A 12769-nucleotide genomic window follows, 5' to 3' on the forward strand; every position below is an offset into this window, starting at 1 on the left:
TCACTTGTCTCACTGCTGGGCCATGGTCTCTGCTGTAATTTTTAAGCAGCCTGTCCTCTCCCCGAATATTGGGGGTTGCGCAGATCAATGAAGCACTCTGTTTATCAGTCTGCCAGGACCAGCATTCGGCACATTGGCAAACAGCCATTTCTTCTCTGACATGGGACAAGAGAACAACGTACCCTGGCTCAGGCCACTATCCTGTGGCTCTGATAATGTCATTCCGGGAACTCTATCGAGTTGTTAAAAAGTAATTCATCAGGTAACTACATGAGCAATCCAAACCCCTACGGCATAGCCCTACTTTAGGTATATCATGAAGAAAGAGATCAATTAACTGAGTCATTATACATAATGACACATTAGAACAGCTTATAAGGAAAAGATTTTACAATGAATCCAGCTATTTTTACCTCCAATTATATAAATTGGCCAGATTAGTCATCACATTACTGAATAAAAAAGAAATTCAATAACAAATACAGTTTAAACATACTAAACAAGCCTGATCATTTAAAGTCCTTTGCAAGTTAAATATGTGTTGGATTTTGAATTAATAACCTACTGATGGTGTCGTGAGGCATCCATAGGATTCCAGAGCTATCCCTTCCAAATTCCTGACCAGGACTTTTCAGTGACCAAATGCTACTATTGCAGATTTTACAGTGAGTCATGTGCATGCTGGGAGAAGACACTCCAAGATTATTCAGGATGGTGCAGATACTGATTCAAAGCCCACTGAAATCAGTCCACTCAACAGTGAAGTACATATTTATAAAGTTTATACAGTAATACTCCCTTCAGAACACATATTTCACATAACAGTTAGCTTCATGAGAGCTACAGTTCTGATCTTGTATTCCTCGAGCACCCAATATATTCCTTGAAATTAATGGGGTGTGTGCGCGCACACACACACTTACTGATTTATATGAATATTTTGGGTGTTCCAGGAATATATATAAATCAGGGATCTCTGGATCTATTCTCAATAACTGATAATGAAAGAATGCATTTATTTTACAGAAATAATTCATAAAATATCACTGCCAACACTTGCACTCTGTGCTGGCTATGAGTGGGGTAATCAGTGCTCTTGGAGTGCCAGAACATCTGACTTTCACAGCACTGTTCTCACAGTATCTCATCATGATGATCACTTCTCTCAACACAAAGGCTTGCCAACCAAGCCTGATTTCATTCTCTCTTTAGAATACAAATTTGGTTGATAAAGGTTTCTGTATAGACGTAATATACGTAGCCTTTTTAGGCTATGTCTACATTACAGCGGTAAGTCAACCTACACTATGCAACTCTAGCTACATGAATAACATAGCTGGAGTCGACGCATCTTAGGTTGAGTTACTGCGGGATCTACACTGCGGGGGGTCGATGGGACCTTACTCTTTTTTGTCAGGGGCAGAGTACAGGGGTCAACAGGAGAGTGATCTGCTGTCGATTTGGCGGGTCTTCACTAGACCCGCTAAATCGATCACCAATGGATTGATCTCAGAGTGTTGATCCCGGCTGTAGTTTAGATGTAGCTTAGTATTGCATGACTTTCTGATTACAAAATAAGCACTACAGAGTATCAGTGAAGCACATGTTAAATGGGAGAAAAGAAAGAAGGCTGAAGTGGACACTTCTATATTCAAGAGATCTGCTATGCTATTGCCCTTCCTTACACAACAAAACGACATCAAGAATGACTTTCTAAGGACTATTCCACAAGCTTAAAGGTGGATCCTTCCCCACTCAGTCTTATGCCAGTGACTTAAATGGGGGGGCAAGATCAGGCCCTGAGTCTACCCCGCTGCAGTACCCTCACTGAAATTCCCCTCTGTTGATTTTGTTTCCATTTACAAGGGGGACATGGATCCTGCTCTGTAACTCAGCCATTGCCAGTACGATACCAAGGGAGATTAATCAAAGCCACTGCAACAGGCTGACACAGGGGATTCCAAAATTGAGGTCAGGCTCAGTGAATCTTAGGCAGATGCTAAAAGAGAGACACAACAGTAAATTTTAACGGCGCAACCCTAAGAATGTCACTTGCGGTGAGGTATTATACATGCTTCAGTGATAACGGTTGTTCCCCCCTTCAGTTTCAGAGTTGGATAAGGTGCCTTTGTCTGAGCTGACTACCTCTAATGCTGGCTTTCCTCTCAGCCCTTGAGTTTTACAGCATGAGCTCTGTGACTGGGGGCAGTGCAGGAGTGGAGGAGTCTCCACAACCATGGCAGAGGGAGGCCACACCATGCCAGGCAGTGTCGCAGGTGTTTGAGGGCGACATCTCAATTTCTTATTGGCACCTGAGTTAATCAGAGGCAGGTGAGCCTAGTTAGGCCGAAAGCTTTAAAATGGAACTGAGCTCGTCTCAGAAAAGATCAGGCAAGTATCTAGTGACTAGAAGAGAGGTCCTGTTTGTACTTATGCTTCCATTTGGGTATTTTTTTGTCTTGTGCTTATAGACAACAACCAGGGTTTCTTCTGCTTTGTGTTACCGTGGTTGCCCCAGAGAAAAACCACTGTAAATAAATTTGAAGTCCCAGTTTGGTTTAATTATATTGCTTTACTTTGGCTCCCTGTGCACTTTCAACTATAAGTTCTTACAAGTGTGTTGTATTTTAGGTTATTAATTATTTGTATTACAGTAGCAACTAGAAGGCCTGACTGAGCTCAGGGCTCCATTGTGCTAGAAACTGTAGATACATGTAACAAGAGTCAGTCTCTGACTCAGAGAGCTTGCGAAGTAAATACCTAGATAGACAAAGCATGGGAGGGTAAACAGCGGTTCAGGGAAGTAAAGAGGTCCAGCCAACCTCACACAGATTAGTAGCAGAGCCAAGACTTGAATCCTGGTCTCCCACCCGCTAGTCTAATGCTCCCGCCATTGGACTACACCGCTTCAACTTTAAATACCTTATTGGCCAACCCCTTGCCTCCGAAAGCATTACCTAAAATATAAGAGAAATCACGGAATTAGCAAGATGTTTGCCGCTCTGCACTGCCAGAGCCTTGTCCCATCTCATTCCCCATCTGGACACTTTACAATGGCCTATTTTAGGTACTTACATGGCTCCCATTACTGCAGCATCTCAATGCCTCATGCTCTTCAATGTATTTATCCTCGCAACCCCCCAGTGAGGTAGGGCAGTGGTATTATCCCCATTGTACAGATGGAGAACTGAGGCACAGAGGAACTAAGTGACTTCCCCCAGGTCACACAGGGAGTCTATGACAGAGCAGGGAACTGAACCCTGACCTCCCAAGAAAACATGACCTATCAGGAAAGGCTGAAAGAATATGGCATGTTTAGCCTTCAGAAGAGAAGACTGAGAGAGCCTTTGACAACAGCCTTCAAATAGGTATAGTGGTGTTATAAGGGGCTGATGATTAATTCTTCTCCATGTTTACTAAGGGTAGGACAACAAATAATCAGCTTAACTTGCAGCAAGGGAGATTTAGGTTAGAACTTAGGAAAAAACTATCCAACTATAAGGATGGTTAGGCACTGGAACAGGCTTCCAAAGGAGGTTGTGGAATCCCCATCACTGGAGGTTTTTAAGAACAGGTTCGACAAACACCTGTCAGGGATCATCGACCTGCCTCGGTGCAGGGAGTTGGAGTAGAGGACATTCTGAGGTCCCTTCCAGTCCTACATTTTTACAATTCTATGTCCCAGGCTAGCTCTGTAACCACTGGACCATCCTTCTTCTAGTACTTGTAAAGTGCCAAGCATACAATATAATAAATATAATGAGCAGAGATTGTGGGTGATTAAAAAAGCATTATGTACAGGGACAGATTTTTACCGTACGCACCCTTAGGCACAGCATCTTTAGTGCCTCCTCCTGCCTACAGCTGACCTTTGTGTCACACACAGTTTTAGAGAGGGTAGGCACCCCTAGAATGCAGACACCCCTAGGCACGTGTCTACTGTGCCTAACTGGAAATCTGGCCCTGACTATATTATGACTATTTGTTGCTAAGTATAGAAAGAAGTTAGATTACTGGGAAGGGAAAGTGATCCTTCTACCCAAAGGACAACCATGAACATGTCTGCATTAGTGCTTGCACGTCAGGTTTACTTTATCTCCGGGCTTCTGAGTTGCTGCTAACCACAAGGATAATCTTTCAACATTTAAATGTATATATTTTTAACAGACCTATCATTTCCAGTACAATCTCTTATGAAACTACTTTAGGGTCTGGAGATTAAACACTGTCCAATTGCTGAGAAATTACGGGTGGCATAAAGTGCTGTCAATGGTCAGTAAATGGTACTAAAATGATCTTCTTAGCATGCATGGATGCATGCATTGAGGGCAGCAGTGTCTGTAAAAGAGAGAAATTCCCTTGCATTGTGCATTTAGGGCTTAAACTGTGAGTTTTGCAAAGGAAAGACTGCTGTTTGCTTCAAAAATAAGAAGCCCATCTTGCATATTTCATTAATTTTGATACTATCAGATTTTTTCATCAGGCCGAATCCTAAAGTCCTTATCCAATTTACACACCAATGAAACTCCCAGTGATTGCAAGGGCAGATATGCCTGTATCAAGACAGAAAAAACACAGAGGGCCAGAATATAGCACCCTTACTAATGTGAGTAGTCCCTTTCTCCATGAATTTCAGTAAGATACTACTCAATGGAATGGTGACAGAATCCAGACCTGAGAAAAGACGTCAGGATTTCCCCTAGGAAAAGGAGAACAGTATCACACAGCAACTGATTGGTTTTTTTGCTTCATGATATCACAATAGGCCTGAATCTCATCTCTCCACACCAGAATATTCACAGAGTTCCTTGGCGTTTACACCTGACTTTCACCAGTCAGAAACCAGGCCTAATGTCATATTATTTAATGTTTATATAGCGTATTGCCAGCTGTCCTGAATTAGGATCAGGGTCCTGCTATGGTGAGCACGGTACCTACGCAAATGAAAAAAACATGGTCCCTGTCATGAAGGGTTTGGGCTACCCCATTAAAGGCCAAAGTTTTATGTTGTAAGTCTCTTTTTTGCAGTGGAGCAATTAAAAGGATAGCAAAGGAAGTATGTATAAAATGCAAACACCATGGCTTTGCCCTCTGAGAGCTCAAACTGCACATGTGGGAAAACGCAGTGTGTTCACCTTCAGACCAAAGTAACCTCAAAGCAAGATATTATAGGAGAAAAGGAGAGTGGGCCGGAGTCTGGCTTTGTCACCTGCTGTTTCTCTGTCTCCTGTGGATAGCTCTCCATTGATCCCATTCTCTTTGGTTCTAGAGTATGTGCCCTGTTGCCCACGTTCACCGTATCCTGCTTCCTCATCCTCTCTGTATGGAAATCCATTGGCACTTCTGACCAATTCGGCACCTGCACCAGCTTGCTCTTTAATTTCAGGGGAATGTGGATGTGAAGAAGCATCTGTTAGTTGACTTGAAGTCCAGTGCGGTGCCTTGGCTTCATCCTTCCTATCATCTGCCATTTTTCCTCTCTTTCTTTGTCCTGTAATTACATTAGTAAGATAGATCAGCAGTGATCCAGGGATGGTTTCCCCGGCTCATTGTTTACAAGGCTAGCATAGCACATACACATTTCTCAACTACATTGTCAGGGAACCCCAAACAACTGCCAGGCAAGGAGTTTACAAGTAAATCAAAGTTCACTCTGCACATGACTGAGTTGCTTTAAAAAAGATTAAACTGTACGGGCCAGATTCAGATTGACTTCAATGGATTACGCTGGTTTCTGCCACTGATTTCTTGATGGAAGATCTTTCATGAATCAGTTTTGGGATCAGTGAGTTCAAAAACATTTGGACATAAGTAATGGCAAATGACTCATTCCTCATGGAAACAATGACATCTCCTAGTGATGGAGGAGAAGAATGTGATAATGACTCTTTAGCTACAGCTCTTATTATTAATTATTAGTAGTATTGCAGTAGCACCTAGACGCTCCAGTTATGGACCAGGACCCCACTGTGCTCAAACAAAAAGATGCTCCCTGCCCCCATATGCTGCCAGACATGGCAGAAACAATATTCATGAACATTCATTTAGATTCTGACCCTATGTTTGCCTTTACCACATTTAGATCCCTTCTTATTCATGAGTTGCAAACATTCACACACATTTCTTCTGTTCACATAAATGTTTGGGGAATAGCTACTCTTCAGACAAGCTGTTGTGCATAAAGGTATTTATGCATGAACACATATAATATAACACTATTCCTCATTTGCTATTCTCCTGTTTAAAATGCTTCATTCATTCCATCAGGGAGCAGAAAAAGTACCATGGGACTTCGGCCTTGTCTTTACTGTACAAAAAAGTGTGGTTTTATATCAAGAGTTAGCAATCTTAATGGACAATCCTAGTGGAGACAAGGCACAGTAGTTTTTACCTCGCTATAGTTAGTCGAGCTAAGCCCCAGGTGGGAAGGGTATCGGGCTGACCTTGACTAGCTAACAAGCTACGTCATGGCTAAAGATTACTTGCACCTTATCTCCTGTATGATGTAAAATCTTGATGCAAAGAACACACATTTTTTTTATCAGTGAAGACAAAGCCATAGTTGGCCAATCACAGAGTGAACAGTCTAACAAAGCAGTTTGTGAACAACAGATAAGCTGAAAATTGCTTGTCAAACCTATTCTGTAGATACTTAGGATAAACAAACGTATTTACAGGAATCGGGATCAGTTTGTAGCTGATTTGCAAACAGAACAAAAGGCAAAATTGTCTGATAATTTATACCTAGCAAATAATTTCCGCCACTCTAATCATATATTGACTTTCTGAGCTACTAATTTTTCTTTTAATGAAAAATCCTTTTGAAATAAGAATATTAGTGTTCAGTTAAAATAAAAATATCAGTCACTCTATTTAACTCTCATATAAAAGTGACGAACATACATACTCACCTGCAGAAATATTGCATTGTGTATATTACGTACTAGATAGCATACTTCTTTGGGGAACACTGGACTGAGTAAAGATCCTATAATATTTTCTCTTTGCTGTAGTGAAAATAGGAAGCTTAGCAAAATCACAAGGTGCATTGGGGTGGACAGAAGGATTTATGCCTCTCAGTCAGCCACAAAAAATATGATACTGTTTTATATTAACTAGTCCTTGCCCTGTGCTCTTTCCCAGAGCCAGTGCTAGGCCAAAGCAGACTAAGCAATTGCTTAGGGCCACAAGCATCTCAAAGGCCCTCCCTCAATTTATTTGTTATTATTATTATTTTCATAAGAATTTGCCTGTTTTAGTATTGTATGCGTGTGGAGGCCCACAAAAATATTCCTGCTTAGGGCCCCCAATGGGATAGCACCACCACGGCTTCCTCCTCTTCCTTTATTCTCTATTGGAAGTCATATCAATTAGGTTTCTTGTTTAAGAGATTTCAGCTCATATAATGAGTGCCAGGAAGCCATGACGCAGTCATCTCAAGTCAACCAGCAGCCTGGAAAATGTTATTGGTGGAACGGAGGAAGAGAAGGTACAAATTGGTGCCCTCATGTACTTGAGGCAGTCATCTGCCTTTAATTCTTTTCATGCTATGAAATTAAAAACAGTTTGTGATCAAAGTTCTTTCCAGAAACATGAGAGTATGGGGCAAATTCTGACCGCTGGAGATAACACATTAACACACTGCAAAAATCAATGGACTTCACTAAGGAGGGTCATGTATCTGAGGCTGAATTTAGCCTGTTCTGTCAAAAAAAAAAAAAAAAAAAAAAGTATATACCCAGCTGTGTTCCTTTATTAAACTGAACAAAAGCTAACAGCAATATTGACTCAAAGTTTCCATCCATCCAAGGCATTTAAAGCTAGATCCAAAGCTCTTGGGGGTTAATGAGAGTCTTTACATTGACTTTTAAGGGGTTTGGATCCGGCCCATATATCACATTCTAACTCCAGAGGTTATTGTCTCCAAAAGTTAAGACGATACCAAGAATCATCTTGTTGAGAGGGGTTTATATAATAGCAAATGCAAGGAAATGTATACAGTAGCAAATTTTGATAAAAGTGAAGGTTACAATCACAGCACAATAATCCTAATGCTACTGTCTCCAAGTGTCCCTTCCCCTTTAAGTTACACACTTCTTTGTTCTCTTCCATTTCTGTGGGAAGGGTATTTGCATTCCTATCCATGCTACAGAGAGTCCTCTGTGACAGTAAGAGAAGTGCTTTCATCTTTAAAAGTAAATATAGTGGGTGGGTTTCAACGGCAACTATATGTATCTGGGGGCAGACCTTGGCTCGGTATGCATAAAAGATGGTTAGAGAGTGAAACACTGATGAATTCATTCTAGACTCTGTTATTCATAAAGTGCTCTCACAGTTTATAATGCTAGTAGAAACACTGGGAGTGAGTCACAATACTTCTTTGTATTCACTTCAGGGATGACTACTATCTCCAATGTACACACTGTACCCCTTAGACAAATGGAGCACAGGAGAGAGCCCATCATGCCCACGTGCACTTTTTACCATGCTTTTACCACTGAATGTATTTAATTCAACAGCAAATTATTTAGTCAATTAGTTAATTCAAGTAGTAGCCTAGAAAAAGTGCAAAGTGGTTAATCACTGTGGCAGTGTTTAAATAGTGTTATGTAAATAAATGAAAAGAATAAAAGGTCCATCAATCCTATAGTTAAAACACATCATTGCTAGAAATTTTAAGTCAGTTTGCCTTTTCCACTATAGTTTTCTGGTTTCCTTTCTGAACTGCTATGAAGGCCTTTGAAAATTACAAAGACAGACAGAGCATCCTCTTGAAATGTCATGCTTCCATGGTTAAAACTACTTGTGACATTTATCACCCCTCACTCTTCTGATTCCAGTGTTACCTAATTATGATGTAATATGCTACAACAATCTTAAGGGCATGTTCCCTCCTACCGCTCCCTCAGGGGAATGTAGAGGTGTTAGAAGAGTCTGGACTGACAGAATTAGCTATTTAAATCCTCCGTTTCCCCACAGAATAGCTGTCTGGGAGTGGGAAAGAGCGAGGGAGAGGTGGTGGTGAGGTGGCTAGGGTATGGAATAACACACAAGAGAGCTCGGTTCACTTCCCAGCTCTGTCAAATTCCCTTGGTCAAAGCCAATAATCTCTCTGTGACTCAATTCCCCGTTCATAACATGAAGGTAATTTTATGTCTTTGTCTCCCTTGTCTATTTAAAATATAAGCTCTTTGGGGGAGGGACTCTTATCCTATATGTATGTACAGCACCTAGCACAATGGGGCCCCATTTCAGCTGAGGCTTTCTAGGCACTACTGTAATACACCTAAATGACCTGGACTAGGTACAGCCCTGGTGGTTGTAGAAGCTGGCTCATGCTGCTACACCAGTGTGCCTCAACCCTCACCTGAAGGAACTATCTCCAGGGAAAAAGAGTGTATTGTAGTCTCTGTGGCCAGTGGGATCATCTATCTGCAGGGATTGCTGATTATTGCTGCTAGTGATGGTAGTTTTTGTGAAGTGGACAATTTTCCACAAGGAAATGGACTGAGCCCACAACACTCAAAGGATACCGAACAGCTACTGGGTAGCAACAACTTTCAGCTACTGCTAACCTCAGCTGTGTTTGAAACCAGGGGTGAAAGTCTTTGCTTTTACTCCAAAGCAATTCCAACCCTCCTGCAATCCGGGCTTCTTCTCACACAAGTATAAACCTTCCCTTTTAGGAGTTCTGCTCGGTCAGGTAAGCGACACACTGTATCAGGCGCAGCATTATATAACACTTGTATTTAATTAAATGTTTCCTGTTAAAACAGTAACTAAAGACAACTTTGCAGAGCAAGTTACAGCTGTAGGGTCAACCTTCCCATCCTTCCACAGCAGTAACAAAAGGAGTCACGGTGCCATTACACAGGGCGGAGCAACAACACCAGAGTCTACTCGTGAGAACAGCATCTCCCTCCTGCATGACACGGAGCAGATCTCAGCAGTGATGCCCTGTGCACTGACTACTGGGAGGAGCACGGATGGCTGACAGGGTGGGCAAGATGGGGTCAACTGATACACCACTATGGATCCTCTGATCGATCCACCCATGGAAGGGTCATGATGCAACCACAAAGGCAGCCCTAGATACAGTAGTGGCCACGGAGATGCTCTTCACGGACCCAAGTACATGCTCTGGCTATTTGGCCTTGAGCTAGGTGTCACACCATCTAAAGGAGAAACCTTGGCCTTGTAACACAAATTATGGTAATAAATAACCACCCTAATATCTGTCGGAATTAGCACTGTGGCAGAAGGAATTTAAACATTTTGCACTTAGCACAAAAAGTGAAACTCATCAGGAGTTTGTGGCTTGACACAATGCTTTGCAGTTGTCTCATCTTTTAATGAGAGTGTATATATTTTTGTTGCCTCATATATTTTCTGACATGACACCTGCTCCCAGTCTCCTCGCCAAGCTCTATCAAACCGACGTGCTCTGAACCCAGCACATAACAAATGCTTCACACCGCAATGTAATGAAAGCGCACGGTGCAGAGCCAGAGAGAACTCTGGGTTTCGTTCTTCCCAATGCTACCCCTCCTAAAATGTCTTCTGTGATCACATTCCTAACAGAACAGTTTTTCCAGAGTGGGATTTCCAAAAGCACACAGCGTTGGCCTAACTCTGCTCTCGATCTAGAAGAAGCAAGCTAATTAACAAAATTACCAGTTGATCCTAAAGTTAGAAGATGCCAGGACTCTGTGAACAAATATGTTGTTGGGTAGAATTATTCACTGCTCACAATTTGAGACCCTCTTCATCTCGAGCATAGTAACTTATACTTATATTATACTTCTTCCTTTCCCACCATTCAGACTACTAGTTTGCAGTTAGTTCCCTGTTTCTTTACAATACCAGCAAGACTATGCCCCTAAATATAATTTCTTATTTGTAAAACCTGCAAAGAATATTTATGTTACTCACAATTATGATTATTTCTTTGAGGGTTTTGCCCCCATAAATTGTAAACAGTTAACCAATAGCTGTGCATTTCTCAGACTATTTTATGCTTAAAATATTCTCTATTTTCACTACATCTTTGACTACAACATAAATGGAAAAAACGCAAAGATGCTTGAATTGTGGGCTGAAGAAAAGAATCTCATTGTGTAAAGACTGAGAGCATTTACTGCAATCTCTGTCCTTACCAGAGCTGAAAACAAGGAATGACTCAAGTCTCCCAGGTGGTTTACGAGACCTGTAAATGGGCACTGCAGTAAGCAATTAGGAAACCAAACAAATCACTATTCAGAGGTAGTCTTGGTCTCCAACACCAAATTCTACAGGCCACTTCCCTCAGATCCCACTGAGGAATACACTAAGAAACTGCAACATCTACTCAGGACACTCCCTACAGTAACACCGGAACAAATCAACATACCCTTAGAGCCCCGACCAGGGTTATTCTATCTACTACCCAAGATCCACAAACCCGGAAATCCTGGACGCCCCATCATCTCGGGCATTGGCACTCTCACTCAAGGACTGTCTGGATATGTGGACTCTCTACTCAGACCCTATGCCACCAGCACTCCCAGCTATCTCCGTGACACCACTGATTTCCTGAGGAAACTACAAAGCATTGGTGACCTTCCAGAAAACACCATCCTAGCCACCATGGATGTAGAGGCTCTCTACACGAACATCCCACACACAGATGGAATACAAGCTGTCAGGAACAGTATCCCTGATGATGCCACAGCACAACTGGCTGCTGAGCTCTGTGCCTTTATCCTCACACATAACTATTTCAAATTTGATGACAATATATATCTCCAGATCAGTGGCACCGCTATGGGCACCTGCATGGCCCCACAATATGCCAATATTTTTATGGCCGATCTGGAACAATGCTTCCTCAGCTCTTGTCCACTCACGCCCCTTCTCTATCTACGCTACATTGATGACATCTTCATCATCTGGACCCATGGGAAGGAGACTCTGGAAAAATTCCACCACGATTTCAACAGCTTCCACCCCACCATCAACCTCAGCCTGGACCAGTCTACACAGGAGGTCCACTTCCTAGACACCACAGTGCAAATAAGTGATGGTCACATTACCACCACCCTATACCGAAAACCTACGGACCGCTATGCCTACCTTCATGCCTCCAGCTTCCATCCCAGGCACATCACACGATCCATTGTCTACAGCTAAGCACTGAGGTACAACCGCATCTGCTCTAACCCCTCAGACAGAGACCAACACCTACAGAATCTCCACCAAGCATTCTCAAAACTACAATACCCCGCACGAGGAAATAAGGAAACAGATCAACAGAGCCAGACGTGTACCCAGAAGCCTCCTACTGCAAGACAAACCCAAGAAAGAAACCAACAGTACTCCACTGGCCATCACATACAGTCCCCAGCTAAAACCTCTCCAACGCATCATCAGGGATCTACAACCCATCCTGGACAATGATCCCACACTTTCACAGGCCTTGGGTGGCAGGCCAGTCCTTGCCCACAGGCAACCTGAAACATATTCTCACCAGTAACTGCACACTGCACCATAGTAACTCTAGCTCAGGAACCAATCCATGCAACAAACTTCGATGCCAACTCTGCCCACGTATCTACACCAGCGACACCATCACAGGACCTAACCAGATCAGCCACACCATCACCGGTTCATTCACCTGCACCTCCACCAATGTAATATACGCCATCATATGCCAGCAATGCCCCTCTGCTATGTACATCGGCCAAACTGGACAGTCGCTACGAAAAAGGATAAATGGACACAAATCAGATAT

General features: G+C 42.5%; 1 protein-coding gene across 19 annotated transcripts in view; it reads right to left on the minus strand.

The window, feature by feature from the left end:
* Positions 1-12769, minus strand: part of MAP2 (microtubule associated protein 2) — a 345989-nt gene that overhangs the window by 97137 nt on the left and 236083 nt on the right. For all 19 annotated transcript variants that reach the window (XM_050916086.1, XM_050916091.1, XM_050916097.1 and 16 more), the window contains one exon: positions 5210-5491. In XM_050916086.1, the coding sequence (XP_050772043.1) occupies positions 5210-5471 (262 nt within the window). In that variant the 5' untranslated portion in view covers positions 5472-5491. The remainder of the gene's footprint in view (positions 1-5209; positions 5492-12769) is intronic.

Source organism: Gopherus flavomarginatus, chromosome 10, assembly GCF_025201925.1.
Source record: "Gopherus flavomarginatus isolate rGopFla2 chromosome 10, rGopFla2.mat.asm, whole genome shotgun sequence".
Lineage (NCBI taxonomy): Eukaryota > Metazoa > Chordata > Testudines > Testudinidae > Gopherus > Gopherus flavomarginatus.